This window comes from Hippopotamus amphibius, unplaced genomic scaffold (assembly GCF_030028045.1).
Source record: "Hippopotamus amphibius kiboko isolate mHipAmp2 unplaced genomic scaffold, mHipAmp2.hap2 H_1, whole genome shotgun sequence".
NCBI classification, from domain to species: domain Eukaryota; kingdom Metazoa; phylum Chordata; class Mammalia; order Artiodactyla; family Hippopotamidae; genus Hippopotamus; species Hippopotamus amphibius.
The window spans coordinates 2,045,627-2,064,362 of record NW_026648280.1 but is presented as its reverse complement, the minus strand read 5'-3'; the positions used below and the strand labels follow the sequence as shown (position 1 = coordinate 2,064,362).

The following is an 18,736-nucleotide window of genomic DNA, read 5'->3' as shown; positions in this document are numbered from 1 at the left end:
AACTTTCCCTTATCCCCTATTTGATTACCGTGAAATTGTCTATAGTGGAAAGACAGGAGAAATTATTCATGTTTCCATTTATTTTTCAGCTTTCAGGATAACTAATCAATTTCTTACCTTTCTGAAAGCCTTTTGGCTGTGACTTTGTAGTATTAGGAGCATGTGGATATTTAAAGTACCTGATACATTTAAATCTTATCCAAGTACTTTTCTTTGAGACTTAATTTGTATCATGGCTGTGGAGTGAGATTCTTTTCAAGTTGAATCCTGTGGCATCCTTATTCTCACGTGACCCCAGCTGTCTTGTAGAGTGTCCTACCATCCTGGCTTGAATAAATGTTCCATCTTGAAAATTTCCTGCCCTAGTTGTGGAACTGGCAATTGTTTTTAAAGATTTGCTTTCATGAGAAATTGCATTTGGAGAACACAACCTGAGTAATTTGGATGGTAATTACTCTGGACAGGGCTGTCATCTGAAGATCTGTTTATCGGGAAAAGAGAGAATATACATATATGGTTTAAACAAATACAGATGAAGTTAAAGTTCATTCTTCCAAACAAGTTTAAAATTATATAATTTTTACTGAAATTGTTTTTGTTTCAATTTTTCTATCATTTTGATCAGTGTGGCTAATCTCTTGTATAGCAGACATTAATTTTAATTATCAATATTTTATCCAAATATAAATATAAGTAAAATTTTCAAATCTCTGTAGGTATTTTGCATAGACATATTCCAGTAGAAATCTACAGTCAAATCTTTTTTTTTTAATGTTCTCATATTCCTATTTTGTATGGGTAGACTGCAACTTTATCACACAGTGAGATTTACATATTTGTATTACTTTGCTATTAAATTTGATTGATTGTTTTAATTTCATTTTGACATAATATAATTTGATAAATATATAAAATATTTATATTTGCCCCAAAGTCACAATTATAAATGAGGTAAATTAATTCAGACATGTCCAGTTTCTATTCCTGTCCCTGTATAGTTTCATCTCTTCCTGTTTATATCATTACTCATTGAAGTTTGTGGTTCCTTCTTTTTTAAAAAAATCCTTTTTAAATTAATTAATTAATTTTATTGGCTGCGTTGGGTCTTCGTTGCTGCACACGGGCTTTCTCTAGTTGTGGCGAGGGGGAGTTCCCCTTCGTTGTGGTGCGCGGGCTCCTCATTGCCGTGGCTTCTCTTGTTGTGGAGCATGGGCTCTAGGCACATGGGCTTCTGTAGTTGCAGCACACAGGCTCAACAGTTGTGGCTCACAGGCTCTAAAGCGCAGGCTCAATAGTTGTGGCGCACGGGCTTAGTTGCTCCGTGGCATATGGGATCTTACTGGAGGAGGGCTCGAACCTGTGTCCCCTGCATTGGCAGGCAGATTCTTAACCACTATGCCACCTAGGAAGCCTGGTTCCTTCTTTAATAGTTTTTAATGTAATTGTATAGATAGGTAGAGAGAAAATGTGTATTATTTACATTATTTATATTCTTATTCCTTCATAAGAATAATTATAGAATACTAAGCACCTTCTAACCCACTTGCTGTTTCTCACTTCAGAATATATCCTGGGACTTCCCTGGCAGTCAAGTGGTTAAGACTCCATGCTCCCAGTGCAGGGGTTAGGGTCCCATACCTGGTTGAGGAACTAAGATTCTGCAAGCTACGTGGCACGGCCAAAAAAAAAAAAAAAGAATATATCCTGAAGGTAACTTCTTATATGGATGAAAATGATCTTCATTCAGTTCGTGGCTGTAGAAAAATACCTGCATCATTTATTCAAATACCCCCTCATATGAACACTTGGATGGATTCCACCATAAGACCTTAATTAATAACCACTACACCCATAAGCACATACTCTTAAAATCCATTTAAAGTAACAAATGTGTTACCAAAAGAGAGGAAATCATGCTGTGTTCAGCAGTAGACACAGCCAAGCAGAAGAAGATGACACATTTATGTTCATTTATCTTTCTAGCATTTATTTATTTATATCTCAAATTAAAATCAATATCTCCTAGATATGAAAGTGAAGGGCATGCCAACCTGGAAATGGAAATTATCTTCCTCACTCAGACTGGAGCTGGGATCCTGGGAAACTCCTCTCTCCTTTGTCTTTATAATTTCACTTTGTTGATTGGTTACAAGTTGAGACCCAGAGATCAGATTGTCAGCCAACTGACCTTAGCCAACAACTTCGCTCTCTTCTCCTGAGGGATCCCACAGACAATGGCAGCTTTTGGATTGAAAAGTTTCCTGGATGATGCTGGGTGTAAACTTTTCTTCTATTTATACAGGGTGGCCAGAGGGGTTTCTCTCAGCACTACCTGCCTTCTGAGTGCCTTCCAAGCCGTTAAGTTTTGCCCCAGAACCTCTTTGTGGATGGACTTCAGAATTTGATCCCCAAAGTGCATTGGCTTCTGTAGTGTCCTTCTCAGGATCCTACAACTCTTGGTAAATGCCTGCATTCCTATTAGAGTAATTGGCCCAAGAAGTAGTAAAAATATGAGTGTAAAAATGAATTATGGATACTGTTCCTCACTCACGCCAGACACATTTATCAGCTTATTACGTGCAGTTATATTATCTTCCATAGATGCTGTATGTTTGGGTTTCATGATCTGGACTAGTGGGTACATGGTTCTTGTCCTGCACAGGCACAAGCAACAAGTCCAACACATTCACAGCAACAGACTCTCCCCTAGACCTTCCCATGAGGTCAGAGCCACACGAACCATCCTGGTCCTGGTGAGATCCTTTGTCTACTTCTATTGTCTCTCTTCCATTTTGAGTCTTTGCATTACTCTTATTGTGAATCCAAAGCAGTGGCTGATGGATACCTCTGTGTTAATAGCATCATGTTTCCCTGCTTTCAGCTCCTTTGTGTTCATCAGCAGTGACACCCGTGTCTCTAACTTCTTCCTTGATTTCTGCACCAGGAAAATTTTTTTTTTTCCTAATCTAGCTCAACAGCTATAACTCTACTGATTTCTGCAGTTGAATTAGTTATTAATTTGTATTTTTAACTTTTAAAATTAGATGATTATCGGTCCAAATTATTCTGTTAGAATTCTTGATATAATGGTAAATAAGAATAGCTCTTGTTAACTGAGGAAACAAGAGATCTATAGACAAATTATGAATTTCCTATTACTAAACAAACAAAAATAGGATATATATATATATATATATATATATATATGAGCAACACACACATATATATATGGGAAACACAAAGAGATGCATCCATGTGCAGACAGAATTCAAAAAAGTTACCACGGCATAAACACTGCTTTTCTCCATGACATAGAATGATCACACTTTTTACTTTGTAAAACAAGAAACAACAGGCTCTAAGTGGAGTCGTGACAAAGCCAGACTTAATATCTAAAATAACTGATGTTACAACCTTCCCCAGAAATGTAATTCTCTCCACCTCTCAAAGGAAGATGAGGCAACCCACCTTAAAGGAACCTTTTTCTCAAAAGGGAAATGACCTCATGTGAAGTAGTCCTTTTTCCTGTTTATGACTTCCGTGTGTTGCCTTTAAAAATCTTTCTCTTTCTGTGGCACTTCGGAGCTCGTCTCTACTTGCCAGTTGTGATGCTGCCAGATTCCAATCATTCACTAAAGCATTGAGATCTTTAACACATACTCACTCGAATTTTGTTTTTTAACAAATTTCTATTTTATAAATGTACAGAGAGTAGTACTGAAATGGATCAGGACCCTATGGTCCTTGCTCCTACCCCCATGTCCTCAGCCTGCATTTTGTCTGTGGAAAAACTTTAGCCAAAGAAGTTTAATCAGAGAAGTGAGAAAATGCAGAAACAACAGAAAACAGTCAAAGGAGACCAAATAATAACAGTTTAGTCATTAAGTGAAGTCAAGGACCTTTAGTTCCTCCTCAAGGGCTATAGATAACACTCTGAACCATATCCTGTGAGCTGTCTTGTAGATACTGAAACCACCCCCACCCCCATCCCACCCCAGCTACCCCGGCCAGGTAGGATGAAGTTAACTACATGATGACCAGGCTGTAGCCATGACAGAAGCTGCTTCAATTCTGAGAACTGGCCTCAAAGAAATGGAAACAAACGACCCTGGAACTGAAGAGTAACTGTACCTAAAACAACGAAGATGACACTGGTCAGGCCACCGATGACCAATTTCAAGATGACCGTCAGAGCTGACTGTGCTGTTTCTGCCTGTAGCCCCTTCCCTCCACCTATAAAAGTTCTTGCCCCTTGATTGTCAGGGAAGGGGATGGGAGTTGGCCTTTGGACAGGTGTCGGCCGTCCCTCCTGGTTGCCAGCACCCAAAATAAAGCAAACTTTCCTTTCCACCAACTTGGCCTCTTTATTGGCTTTTGAGCAGAGAGCAGCTGGACCCTACTTTGGGTTACAGTACTCTTTGATAAACAATAGCTAATGTGATATTTCATACATGAAAAACTGTCAACTTTATATTACAAAAAAGAATGTGCATGTGGAAAATACTTTTATGTTTTTTAGATAAAATAACTTAATGTTTTATGGATAAGACGGTGTTTCTCACTCAGTTGGGCACAACCATTGACTGACAGGAAGGAGAGGCCCAGACCCCACCATATTCATCTTCCTCAGAGCTGACCAATATGCCTCCTCTAGCTTGTCTACTATGGCCCTGGTGACCTTTTGTTTCTTCAAAGTCCCGAACAAAAGCTACTAAAACTCACAAAAATGACTTTAACGCCTCAGTCTTTGTACATTTAAAGGACAGTAAGATAATGTACAGTCACTTGCATCTACCAGGGCATGTTCACTAGAGACCGCTACACGGAATCGGAATTAATATCTAAACACTTCAGCCATCAATAGCATTGAAGGCTTTCTAAACGCACTTCGGACTCCCCAGAAATTGGCCTTCCCCCCTTTAAGAGGAAGCGAAGCTTATCCCTGACCTAGAAGAGCTGCGAGGTCAAGTCTGAGGAGCCCCAGGGGATGCCTTGACCCTTTCCCTGGGAGATTCCAGCAAAGGAGCCCTCCTGCGGGCCTGTGTGGCAGCAGGAACTTCATTACCCAGAAAGCTATGCGCTGAGCGGCAGCGCAGAGCATCCAATGAACATCCAGGATTTGGGCATTTCTGGGCGGGCGCACTGGGTGAAGGCGGGAATTCCGGTGTTTTCGTGGCGGTCTTTTCGGCAGTTCTCGGGGTCAGAAGGCCGAGAGAGCGCGCAGGGTAGGGGCTGAGGTGACAGACAGAGAAGGCGTGAGAAGAGGCTGTGTGCCCAGTGACTAGAGGCGATTCTAGAGTCGGGCACATCGCCGCCTGCGAGGTCGGCCTGCAGACGTTGGTGCCGGGTCCGCCCGGGACGCTCGGCTGTCCGCTCCCGGCCCCGCTCCGTCCACAGAGTTCGCTGGCGCCCGCGGCGCTGAGGGACCCGCCTCCGGTAGACGCTTATCCGCCGGGCCGGCTCCGCCCTCACCCCACCAGGCGCTGAAGCCCCGCGTGCGGGGCGCCTGCTCACGTGCCCGCAGCCCCGGCCGCGGTGTCCCGGGGGGTGAGGCGCTCGTGGGTGGGGCCCTGTTTCTGACCGACGGTGTGAGGGCGCGCGGGAGACGGTGACGGGCGGAGGGACCGGCAGGGGCAAAGGCTTGGAGGTGGGACCGAGACGCGAGGATTCGGGAAACCTGGGGCCCGTGTTGCTCCTGCAGGGAACACAGTGTGGGTAGAGTCTCACCTGCAGTGGCAGCTTGAGGAGTTGTCCCTGCTTTCTGGGGGCCTTTGGAGGCATGGAAAATTTTGAGGAAAAGAGACATGATCTAAGTTAGGTTTGAAAAATCTCCCCAGAGTCTGTTGAACGGAAGAACAAATTGTAGGGCTGCTGCGGACATTGAGGCGGAGGGAATTTGGTTTTTTTCCCTAAGGACACCCAACTGCTGAGAGTCAATATAGAGGTTAGAAGGTGCGCCCGAGGTGACGTGGCTCGGGGGCCCCCCCAGGGGTGCGGGGAAGGCCTAGGTCAGAGCTCCTAGGAAATGACAATGCTCGCATCCCTCTAAGACCTGCCTCTTCCCACAGATTTCTATGGCTGCAGAAGTGCTTTTGGAACCTAATCAGGTAAGTGGATGTGTCCGCATCTCTCACTGGTCCCAACCCCTGTTTTCTCCAAATCTGTGGTGTAATGAGATTTGTCACCTACCATTTTCCCAGCCTTTATGTGTGGGGACCTTAGGGAATCCTAGCTCAGGGTCCTTAGTCGAGTTGAGGGGTTCCCCTATCGAGCCACCAATGGAAAAAGATGTGGAAGCTTATCACAAAAAAAAAAAAAGAAAAGATGCTTGGAGGTGAGGCTAAGGCTGGTTCAGGGAATTGCAGGTCTCCTTCCTTTCTGTTGAGAACAAAGTGGGTGTGGGGACTAAAAGTCAGACTTGGAATGACTGCCTGTGAGATTTGGCATCTGTTCTGTGGGACATCTGGATCAGATGAGGGAGGTGCTCTCTTCTGGGTCTTAATGCTCTAGCTGTTTGCAGAGTGGACAGCAGAGTGAACACAGTGGTTAAGGGAGTAGGGAGCAGACACCAGTGGCACCAGGGTCTGGAATCTCCTCTGAGATCTTAGGAGGTGGATGGACATGGGGTAGATGTGTGAAGAAATGGATTGTGGGTCTTCTGGAGGGAGACTGCTGATAGTTTCATCTGTCTCTCTTCTGGCAGGGCAGTGTGACCTTTGAGGATGTGGCCTTGTACTTCTCCTGGGAGGAATGGGCTCTCCTTGATGAGACTCAGAGATGCCTGTACCAGGATGTGATGCTGGAGAACTTGGCACTTACATCCTCACTGGGTAAGCTCTTACACCCGGATGTATGCCCTGGGCAAGGCTCTGCCTTTCTGTTTTCTCCAGGGTCAGGAATATCTCCATCTAAACCATGGACACCATGTTTCCTTCTCCAGTTGCCTAGGTATATGCTGTGGTTGGGTAAAAGGGCTGAGCTGAGTGTGTGCCTACTTCTGACCATTATTACTCCAGCATCTACTGCCCAAAGCTTCACAGGGAAGGATCCTGTATCAGTGTTCTTTAGGTCAGCCTAATGGATCCCACCTGTCTTGCCCTCTCCCTCACTGGGTGAGTGTCTAGTTCCATGGCACCCTAGTATCGCTCCCATCCTATAGCTTACAATTATTTTTGCCTGACTGTGCCTGGAAGTGTAGTCACTTACATAGTCACTGCTTACGCAGATGTTCTTGAGAGATCTTTTGCTAAGGGTGTTTTTACTTTATTTTAGTTTTGGCAAATTATACAAAACCAAATATTTACCACCGCTAAGTGGCATTTCATAATTCTCATTATGCAACCATCACAGTCTTGCATCCACAGAAGTTTTTCATCTTACACACTGCAACTCTGCACCCATTAAACAGTAACTTCCCCCAACCACTGGCAGTCACCATTCTGCGTTTTGTATCTGCAAATTTGACTATTCTGAGTGTCTAATATGGGTGGAATCATCAGTGTTTTTTTGGTTTCTTTCTCTTTTTTTTTGGTTTGGGTTTTTTGATTTAGCATAGTATCTTCAAGGTTTGTCTGTGTTGTAGCATGTGTCAGAATTTCCTTCCTTTTTAAGCCTGAATAATATTCTACTTTATGTATGTACCACATTTTGTTTACCTATTATTCCATCAGTGGACACTTGAGTGCTTCCACGTTGCGGCTCTTGTGTAGAACATGGCTGTACAGATATCATTTAGTGCTCCTGCTTCAGTTCTTTTGGGTATATACGGAAAACTGGAATTGCTTCATCTTATGATAATTCAATTTTTAATAGAATTAAAATTACAGCTGTGCAAAAGTTCCAATTTCTCCCAGCGTTGCCAACACTTCTTTCCTGTTTTTTTTTGGTTGGAAACCATGCTAATTGGTGTGAAGTGGTATCATAGTGTTTTGTTTTGTTTTGTTTTTAATTAATTTATTTTTGGCTGCATTGGGTCTTTGTTGCTGCACTTGGGCTTTCTCTAGTTGTGGTGAGGAGGGGCTACTCTTCATTGCGGTGCTTCTTAGTGTGGTGGCTTCTCTTGTTGCAGAGGATGGGCTCTAGGCCTTGGGCTTCAGTAGTTGTGGCTCTCAGGCTCTAAAGCACAAGCTCAGTAGTTGTGGCGCACGGGCTTAGTTACTTCGGATCATGTGGGATCTTCCTGGACCGGAGCTCAAACTGTGTTCCCTGCATTGGCAGGTGGATTCTTTTTTTTTTTTTTTAATAAATTTATTTATTTATTTATTGGCTGCGTTGGGTCTTCGTTGCTGCACACGGGCTTTCTCTAGTTGCCACGAGTGGGGGCTACTCTTTATTGTGGTGGGCAGGCTCCTCATTGTAGTGGTTTCTCTTGTTGTGGAGCACGGCTCTAGGCTCATGGGCTTCAATGTTTATGGCACATGGGCTCAGTAGTTGTGGCTCATAGGCTCTAGGGCACAGGCTCAATAGTTGTGCATGGGCTTAGTTTTTCCATGGCACGTGGAATCTTCCCAGGACAGGGCTCGAACCCGTGTCCCCTGCATTGGCAGGCAGATTCTTTACCACTGCGCCACCTAGGAAGTCTGGCAGGTGGATTCTTAACCACTGCACCATCAAGGAAGTCCTAGCATAGTGTTTTGATTTGCATTTCCCTAATGACTGTTGATGTTGAGCATCTTTTCATGTGCTTGTTACCCATTTGCATATCTTCTTTGGAGAAATGTCTGTTCAAGTCTTTTGCCAATTTTTTTTTTTAATAAATTTATTTATTTATTTAATTGACTGTGTTGGGTCTTTTTTGCTGTGCGTGGGCTTTCTTTTAGTTGCAGTGAGTGGGGGCTTCTCTTCGTTGTGGTGGGCAGGCTCCCCATTGCCGTGGCTTCTCTTGTTGCGGAGCACGGGCTCTAGGTGCGTGGGCTTCAGTAGTTGCAGCATATGGGCTCAATAGTTGTGGCTCACAGGCTCTAAAGTGCAGGCTCTGTAGTTGTGGCTCACGGGCTTAGTTGCTCCACGGCATGTGGGATCTTCCTGGAGCAAGGATCGAATCCATGTCCCCTGCATTGGCAGGCGGATTCTTAACCACTGCGCCACCTAGGAAGCCCTTTTGCCAATTTTTGAATCAAGTTCCTTGATATTTTTGTTTTTGAATTTTAGGAATTCTCTATATATCCTGGATATTAATTCTTTATCAGATATGTGATTTGCAAATAGTTTCTCCCATTCAGTAAGTTGCCTTTTTACTATATTCATAGCATCGTTTGATGTACCAAAGCTTTTCATTTTGATGAAGTCCAGTTTATTTTTCCTTTTTTGCTTGTGCCTTTGATGTCATATCCAAGGAATCATTGCCAAATGCAGTGTCATGAAGCTTTTCCTCTGTTTTCTTTTAAGAGGTTTGTAGTTGTAGCTCTTAAGTTTAGATCTTTGATTCATTTCGAGTTAATTTATGTGCCTGGTGTCCATCCAATTTAATTCTTATGCATGTGGATATTCAGTTTTCCCAGCATCATATGTTGAAGTCTGTCCTTCCCCATCAAATGGTCTTGGCCTCCTTGTTGAAAATCATTGGACCCTACATGTGAGAATTTATTTGTTAGCTCTTTATTGTACGCCATTAGTCTGTATGTCTGCCTTGGCTCCAGTATCACACTTTTGATTAGTGTAGCTTCACAGTGATATTTGAAATTTAGAAGTGTGACTTCTCCAACTTTGTTCTTTTTCAAGATTGTTTTGGCTTGTTTTGGCTATTTGTTGTCACTTGAGATTCCAAATGAATTTTAGGATGAATTTTTCTATTACTGCAGAAAACGTTATTGGAATTTAGATAGGGATTGCACTGAGTCTGTAGATGGCTTGAGGGTCGTATTGACATCTTCAAAAATAAGTCTTCCAATTTATAAGTGTAGAAGTCTTTCTATTTATTGTTTTTAGTTTTTTTTAAGCAGTGTTTTGTAGTTTTTAGTGTACAAGTCTTATTTCCTTGGTTAAGTTTATTTCTAAGTATTTTATTCTTTTGATAGATACTTTTATAAATGTTATTCTTTTCTTAGTTTCCTGTTCTGATTGTTCATTGTTTGTGTATAGAAATATAAGACTATATGTGCAAGACTGCCGCCATGTCCTGCCTGCCATCTGCCGCATGCAGTAGGGTGTCGATCCAGGACCTTGCTTTGTACGTGTAGAGGGAAGCCCTTCCCCTCAAGTTAGGTATGACTTACAGCAATTGGGTAAACTACACTTGTGGGTAGAATTGAAACATTTTTCTTTTCTCTCTGCTGGTCCTTCAGAAATTGGGGACTCTTGGGTTCCGAGCAGCCTTATCAGGGGAATGGAAAAGACCGTCTCTTGGCATGTGCAGGAATCTCAATATTTTGGGGACTTATAGAAGAGAAAAATCCACCAAGGCAGAATCTAATGGCAGGCCTTTGGCATGGCTTTCCTGGCCTTGAGAGGCCTTTTGGGAATTCAGAGTGACACTTCTGAGGAATTCCATCACAGCCAGTTTGGAGGAGCCTAGGTGGTCAATTGACCACACTTGTTTTGCAAACAAATTAGGTTTGATTTGGCTGTGTTTGGTGGAGATGAGGGTAATTTCAAGGAGGGAAAAAAAGACTATGTTTTAGTGGATATTAAATTCTAGTTCTCTTAATTGAGGTCTGTATTTATGAAACTTATTGTGTTAGCCATACTTTTGCCCTGATGTTCTGGATGGAAAGAAAATTATCTAGTGAAATTGTCACAGAGTGTGTGACACTGACACAATATGTCATGTGAAGTGTGACACTGCTTGCTTTAAGTCTGCTACTAAAAGCACATGTACAATGCTTGTGTGACAATTGGATATAAGAAATGTCTGGTCTGTAATGTGTTTCTCCATTAACATACATCTGAGCCTGTTCATGAGATCTAATTATTTTCCCCCAACTTGAATGACTAGGCGAACATAAAGGAGGCCTAGCACTGAGGGACATGATCTGAACCCAGAGTAGGAGCCAGCACCCCAGTATTGAGGGACGGTTATTTTGATCATCACTTCTTTCTACTGAGATATTTGCAATCAAAAGGGAAATGATGGAAAAATCTGCATGTATTGAGGTATGGGGAAGTCTTGTCCCTTGTTTCCCACATTACTGTTTTTTATGTTCAGCTGATTTTTTTGTAGTGAAATGTTTAAATTTTTTGTCATTTCCTCTGTGTACTTTCTATAGCTATTTTTTTCTTTGAAGTTACCATGGAGATTACATTTACCACGCTAAAATTATAACATATTATTTGAATTTATACCATTTTTAGCTTCAGCAATATTTTAACAAGGGTGAAAGGGGGTGGAGCGATAAATTGGGAAATTGGGATTGACATATATGCATTATGACATGTAAAAAAGATAACTAATGATAACCTACTGTATAGCACAGGGAACTCTACTCAGTACTATATATACTTATATATATATACTTAAATGGGGAAAGAATCTAAAAAGGAGTGAATTTATGTATATGTATAACTGATTCACTTTGCTGTACAGTAGAAACTAACAATTAAGTATACTTCAATAAAAATTAATTTTAAAAACCCATTATTTTAACAAAATGCTTAGCTTCTATGGTTAGCATGGCCCCACCCCTTTCAGTTATTGATGTTGCAAAATTATATCTTTATATGTTGTATATCCAAAAACTTAGACCAGTAATTGTTTTTTATGCATTAATCTCTTAAATATTATAGAAAACATCAAGTGGAGTTATAAACTCAAGTTATTATAAAAGTGTTTTTATGGGACTTCCTTGGTGGTACAGTGGTAAAGAATTCACCTTCCAATGGGGAGGGACTTGAGTTCGATCCCTGGTCATAGAACTAAGATCCCACATGCCGTGGGGCAACTAAGCTGGTGTGCCTCAACTGCTGAGCTTTGCGCAGCTTAGTCAGAGAGCCCTTGTGCTGCAAACTACAGAGCCCATGCACTCTGGAGCCTCCACACCACAACTAGAGAGAGAGAAACCCACATGCCACAACTAGAGAGAAGCTCGTGCATCACAACAAAGAGCCTGAGCACTGCAACAAAAAGATCTTGCATGCCTCTACTAAGATTCCTAGCAGCCAAAAAAAAAAGTGATTTTATAATTGTCTGTGTATTTAACTTTGTCTGAGACCTTTGTTCTTTGTTTACTAACTAGTGTTCTTTCATTTAATCTGGAAGAAGTCCCTTTAACATTTAATATTACTTGTTAATATTAGAATTTTATATATATTAAAATATTATAAAGAGTATTTCATTTTTGGGGCTTCCTAAGTGGCACAGTGGTTAAGAATCAGCCTGCCAATGCAGGGGACACAGGTTCGATCCCTGTTCCAGGAAGATCCCACATGCTGCGGAGCAACTAAGTCTGTGCGCCACAGCTATTGAGCCTGCGCTCTAGAGCCCGTGAGCCACAACTGTTGAGCCTATGTGCTGCAACTGCTGAAGCCCATGCGCCTAGAACCCCTGCTGTGCTCCACAACAAGAGAAGCCACAGCAATGAGGAGCTCATGCACCACAATGAAGAGTAGCCTGCTCTCACCACAACTCAAGAAAGCCCGTGCACAGCAAAAAAGACCCAACACAGCCAATAAAATAAATAAATAAATTTACATTTTTAAAAAAAATTTCATTTTTTGCAGGACATAGCAACTAAAAAGAACTCCCTCAGCTTTGGTTTATCTGTGATGTTTTAATTTCTCCCTCAGTTTTGAATTTTTTTTGGTATAGAATTCTTGGTAGACAGATTCTTTTTTCATACCAAGAACATGTCCTGTTTTGTGTTTTGGTGCCATTGCCAGTGGTGACACCTCACATCTACTTTCCTACTTTCCCTTCTCCATTCTTAACACTTTGTTGACTTGTCATTTTTGCTCGTCATTATTTTCTGATTCCAGCTGAGACTATTCCCCACCTCTCTGGACTGCTTACCTCACTCATTCCTCACACTGTTCCCTCAGTGTCTTCCCACTTTGTAGTGTCCTAAGGTGTGCATGAATCTAATAATCCTTAAACACCTGTTATCTTTGTTCCAGTCAGACTTTTCTGGGACTGGACTGGACTTCTGCACAGCATCATATGTCATCAGCAGATATAATCCTGCTAAAAACCATTGATAGAAGAATGACCTGCAGAACATGCTTTTCCCCCTGAGCCACACCCTTTCCTCGTGTCTTGTGCCTGGTGAGGCCTGCACCATCCTGTGATCTTAGGGACCCAGTGGTACACAACAGCTGCTTCCTCAAGCTGACCCTGACTTCCTTTTCCTGAAAACAGTTTCATGGACTGGTTCTTTGATGTGTCAAGTTACATTTGTGATTGTTTTGCCCTCCTCAATAAGGTTAACATATTTTTCACCATCACTTTTTCAGGTTGTTGGTATGGAGTGGAAGACAAGGAGGAACCTCCTGAACAGAGCATTTCTGAAGAAGGAGTGTCACAGATCAGGACTCTCAAGGCAGAAACACCTCCCCAGAAGGCCCAGCCTTTTGAGATGTGTGGCCCAGTCTTGAGAGATATTTTGCTCTTGCCTGAGCACCAAGGAACACATCTTGGGCAGAAACCGTACACGTATGGGAAACAATTCTATTTCTCTGCCAACCTTCAACAGTACTGCGGGCAGCACATTAGAGAGATACCCATCAGAAGTTCTGGGGACAGAGCCTTGTTTATAAAGAGCTACACAACCCACATGTCAGGGAAATCCTTTTCCTGTGGGGAGATTGGGAAAGACTTCTTAGCCAGCATGAGATTTTTCCATCAACAGGCCATTCACACTGAGAAGAAGCCAAACAAGAGTAATGAGTGTGAGGCTGTCTTTCACAGTGGAAAAAGGCATCAGATCTGGGGAGAATGGAAGAAAGCCTTCAACTGCACAGATACACTGGTTGAAGACCAAAGAGTCCTCACTGGAGAAGGGCTTTATGAGTGCAGCAAATGTGGAAAAACCTGTACCCGAAGATGTAACCTCATTCAGCACCAGAAAGTCCACACTGGAGAAAGGCCTTATGAGTGCCGTGAATGTGGGAAATTCTTTACCTACCTCTCCAGCTTCATTATACATCAGAGAGTGCACACGGGAGAAAGGCCTTATGAGTGCAGCGAATGTGGAAAATCCTTTAGCCAGAGCTACAGCCTCAATAGCCATAGGAAAGTTCACACAGGAGAAAAACCTTATGAGTGCAGTGAATGTGGAAAGTCTTTTAGTCAACGGTCTAACCTCATTCAACATCAGAGAGTCCACACTGGAGAAAGGCCTTATGAGTGCAGTGAATGTGGCAAGTCTTTTAGCCAAAACTTTAGTCTCATTTACCACCAGAGAGTCCACACTGGAGAACGGCCTCATCAATGCGGTGAATGTGGAAAATCCTTTAGCCGAAGCTCCAGCCTTATTCACCACAGGAGGCTTCATACTGGAGAAAGGCCTTATGAGTGCAGTAAATGTGGAAAATCCTTTAAGCAAAGCTCCAGCTTTAGTTCACATCGGAAAATCCACACAGGAGAAAGGCCTTATGAGTGTGGGAACTGTGGAAAATCATTTAGCCACAGCTCCAATCTCAAGAACCATTGGAGAGTTCACACTGGAGAAAGGCCTATTGAATGCAGTGAATGTGGGAAATCATTTAGCTGCAAATCTAACCTCGTTAAACACCTGAGAGTTCACACTGGAGAAAGGCCTTATGAGTGTGGGAAGTGTGGAAAATCCTTTAGTCAAAGTTCTAGCCTCATTCAGCACCAGAGAGTTCACAGTGGAAAAAGGTCCCGAGTGTAGTGAGTGTTGGAAAAAATCTTTGAGCTGCAAATACGACCTCATTCAACACCGGAGATTTCACACTAGTGAAAGGCCTTAGATGTGCTGGGATGTGCGATTTCCTTCTAATATAATTACACCGGAGGACAGAAGTTGTGAGGGAGCCACCTAGTGCATCGGAAGATGTGCAGTGGGGAGATTGCCCTAAAGTTCCAGGTATGTGAGAATCTTTAAAGAGTTTTGTTATAGTTTCTTTCCTGCCCAGGACCCTCACCAGCTTTATGTCACTGCTAGTGCTGTGGCAGAATTCATTTCACCTCTATCACCTGGCAGGTCCACAATGTGCAAATTTACCTCCCAACTTGCTCAGGGAAGCTGACCTCTGTCCCATCCCCATTTGCAGGGGAAGTAATGAGTAGTCTTAATTAGCTCTTGTGGGGTCCTCATTCCCTTCTCATTTCCAAAGTAGGGCATGGACCTGACCCAGTTTGGGCCAAGTTGACCCAGTCTGAGTTCTCTTGGTGACTTGCCAGGAAGAACTGCATTTTCAGGAACATGTTAGCTTCTGGTGACACTTCTCTTGGATTTTCCCAGCCTCCAAGGCACCAGGCTGGGAACTGTATGCCTTGTATTGCTTTGCATTTTGCAATAATAAAGGCATTAATGTTTAAGCCACCTTTGGTTTTGGGGTTTAATTCTCTGTGTGAGGTGATCTGAAAACAACTGGTCCCTACCAGCATTAAGGACTGCATGGCTCTCGTGGGGGTCCCATGCTTTGCATGCTTCACATGTCAGGATGATTGAAGACTATAGCTCTTTCTGGTTTTGGCCTAATGGACATTGTTGCCCAGGGTCTCCTAGGAAAGACTGCAGGGCTTTGCGGTCCTAATTTGTAGACTGGGTGTCAGGGTTTTTTGTGGGCTCAGAAAACACCCTGAGGAGCCAGGAAGTTGTGACAACCTCCAGTGATTCTGGGAACAACATGAATTGTTTTTAATCACAGTGAGTATCACATAATGCTCAGCAATTATCCCGCAGAAGAACCACATGCCCTGATCCCCAGAATTCACTAGCTAATGCCACTGTCAGACTGTAGGGCTAAGGGGAACCATCTTGGTAAAGGAACCCTGAAGCGGAGGAGACTGCAATGAAGTAGATGGAGTGTGCCCCTTCTAAAATTGCATCAACAAATGCTCCAGTGACTGTGGCTGTGCAGTATCAGTGTGCACAGATGCCCAGAAATGCTCAGAACCTCCATGCAAGTGTATCTTTTGTGGCTGAGGTCACTGTCAAAGGAAATAAGCTGTTGGTTTTCTGGATTCCTGTGGCCTGTCTGGGATGTTCAGCTAAAGGCCATTGCTACACAGAGAAACAAGCACAGAGAGAAAGGAGATGCCTTAGTCCACAATGTGGCTCTGTGACCAGCCAGCATTGCTGTTAACGCAGGTGGGAAGGGATCTATTACTCATCAGTATTTGCTATCACTAAGGCAAGCTTGCTCCTCCAAGGTCATCAGAAAAGAGAGGCAATATATGATTGGCAGACCTGGTTTTTTTGTTTGTTTTTTGGGCTGTGCTGCATGGCTTGCAGACTCTTAGTTCCCTGACCAGTGACTGGACCCTGGGCCGAGGAAGTGAAAGTGCTGAGTCCTAAGCATTGGGCTGCCAGGGAGTTCCCCAGACCTGAAAAGAGTGAGAGGTCTAGATTTTTCTTTTGAGCCATTTTGTAAGTTTTTATTCAGGTATATGTGACATGTGATACACTGTATTTATTTGAAGTGTATAATCTAAATTTTTACATACATATAAAACCACAAAGCCTTATCATAATCATGATAATGAACATGTCCCTCATCCCCAGTTTTCCTCAGGCCATTTTATAATCTGTCCGTCTTCTCTCCAGCCTACAGGCCACCATTGATGTACTTTTATTTATAGTAAATTAGTTTGTATTTTCTAGAAATTTTTATGATTTTTTTAACTCTTTATTGGAATATAATTGCTTTACACTCTTGTACCAGCTTATGAGGTACACCAAAGTAGTGAATCAGCTGTATTTATACACATATCCCCATATCTCCTCCCTCCTGCAACTCCCCCCCACCCTCCCATCCTGGCCCTCCAAGGCATCACCCATCATCGAATTGATCTCCCTTTGTTATACAGCAACTTCCCACTAGCTGTCTTTTTTACAGTTGGTAGTATATATATGTTTATGCTACTCTCTCACTTCGTCCCAGGTTCCCCTGCCCCCGCAACCCCATGTCCTCCAGTCCATTCTCTGCATCTGCATCCTTACTGTCCTGTCATTGGGTTCATCAGTACCATTTTTTTTTAAGAATTTTATATGATTTTGTTCATGAAATGTTCACTTTGGGATGTTTTTTTCTGTTTCATTCATGATTCATAAATACTCTGAGATTCTTCAGTGATCCGTATATAACTAGTTCATTCTTTTTACTGCTGAGTAGTATCTTTTCTATACTTACATTATTTGTTTATCCAATTATCTGGTATATGGTCGCTTGGGTTGTTTCCAGTTTTGGCTATTGTAAATAAAGGTGCTAGAATATTTGTGTGTAATTCTGTAAGTATGCATGTATATATGTATGTATGTATTTTCACTTGCCTTGTGTTAGTAACTGAAAGTGTAATGCCTGAGTCATAGAATAGGTGAATTTTGACTTGTAAAACTGCCAAACTGTGACCTAAAATTGTTGTTTGCTTTTACATACCCACCAGGAGCATGTAAAATGCTTCCACATTCTTGCCAATAATTGGTATGGTCAGTCTTTTGAATTTCCTTAAATTTTTAATTTAAGGAAGTAGTAGTTTTAATTGCATCTCCCAAAGGATTCATGATATTGAGCATTTTTTTCATGGTTTATTTGCCATCTGTATATCTTCATGGTAAAATGTCTGTTCAAATCTTTTGCCTATTTTTCTTTCTGTTAACAAATAAATTGCTCATTTTTATCCTCAATTTTTTGCGTGCTCTCTATGTAATTACCACATACACCATGTACTTTAAATTTAATCTGCATTATTCACATATTCTTTAATGTAGACTTTCAATAATATAATGAAGTCCAGGTCTGTAGTGTTTTCTAATTTTCCTGATACAAATACTCCCACTGTGGCCAATTTTAAACTAGAACATGGTGGTCATGGAACATGGAGTTGGGAAGAGTTGATAGAGGTATATCATTCTAATTCCACCTTACTGATCCAGTAGCTACAAATAACTTGTGGAACACAGATAATAATAAAACAGTAAAATTATTAGGAGGTGACAAGTTTTGAATATCTGTTTAAGGTATAATTGAATGAACATATAGACTGCACATATTTAGTGTGTACATTTTGATATTTTAATAAATGCTTACACCTCTGAAACCAAAATTTTCATTGGAAACAAAAAACAATCTATAATAATGGCACTTGTTCAGTTAAATTATTCAGTTAAATACCTTCAGCTGTTCAAGAAACAAACAGAACAGGCAAGATATTTGAAGTACAGGCAATTCTTGAGGAAAGAAAAAAAAAAAAAAAAAAACTCTGAGGATGTTTGCCTCACAAAGGATCAGAAAGAATGCATATTCAATTAAAATTTGAGATGCAGTTTTTCCAACAGTTTATTTTGGAGTCAAAACCATACTCTTTTTGGTATGAACCCTTGGGAAGTTTGTGTATTTGTTCTTGTTGACAGAAAATTCATAAGTAAACCAACATAATTTATAATGATTAGGGTTCTGTAAGTGATTGAGAATTTCAATAATTCGAAAACAAGGGAGCATACTTCATGTTTAAAGAGTTATGCTGTAGCATTCTCAGTATTATCAATATTTATGAATAGCAAATTTTAGCCCCTAATTTCTAAAGTTATGCAGTGCATCTAAACTAGGATTTATTGAAGTCTGTTTTTCTCTATCACGTGTCAGTTGTCCATATTTCATACATTCTATAGTAACAAGT

The 18,736-nt window shown here is 41.7% G+C and overlaps 1 protein-coding gene across 1 annotated transcript; it reads left to right on the top strand.

Annotated features, from left to right (window-relative positions):
• The first annotated feature begins 6,068 nt into the window (after window positions 1–6,068).
• Window positions 6,069–15,501, top strand: LOC130842944 (zinc finger protein 211-like). The gene is made up of 3 exons (XM_057719527.1): window positions 6,069–6,107; window positions 6,704–6,830; window positions 13,384–15,501. Exons 1-3 carry the CDS (start codon window positions 6,075–6,077, stop codon window positions 14,781–14,783), a joined length of 1,560 nt encoding a protein of 519 aa, XP_057575510.1. The 5' UTR covers window positions 6,069–6,074; the 3' UTR covers window positions 14,784–15,501.
• The last annotated feature ends 3,235 nt before the right edge of the window (window positions 15,502–18,736 follow it).

Bases quoted from the DNA above. Each gene is read 5' to 3' on its own strand.
- LOC130842944 (XM_057719527.1), top strand. From the start codon at position 6,075: ATGGCTGCAGAAGTGCTTTTGGAACCTAATCAG. The intron at 6,108-6,703 runs GTAAGTGGATGT...CTCTTCTGGCAG, and splicing joins TGCTTTTGGAACCTAATCAG to GGCAGTGTGACCTTTGAGGA. The intron at 6,831-13,383 runs GTAAGCTCTTAC...TCACTTTTTCAG, and splicing joins GGCACTTACATCCTCACTGG to GTTGTTGGTATGGAGTGGAA.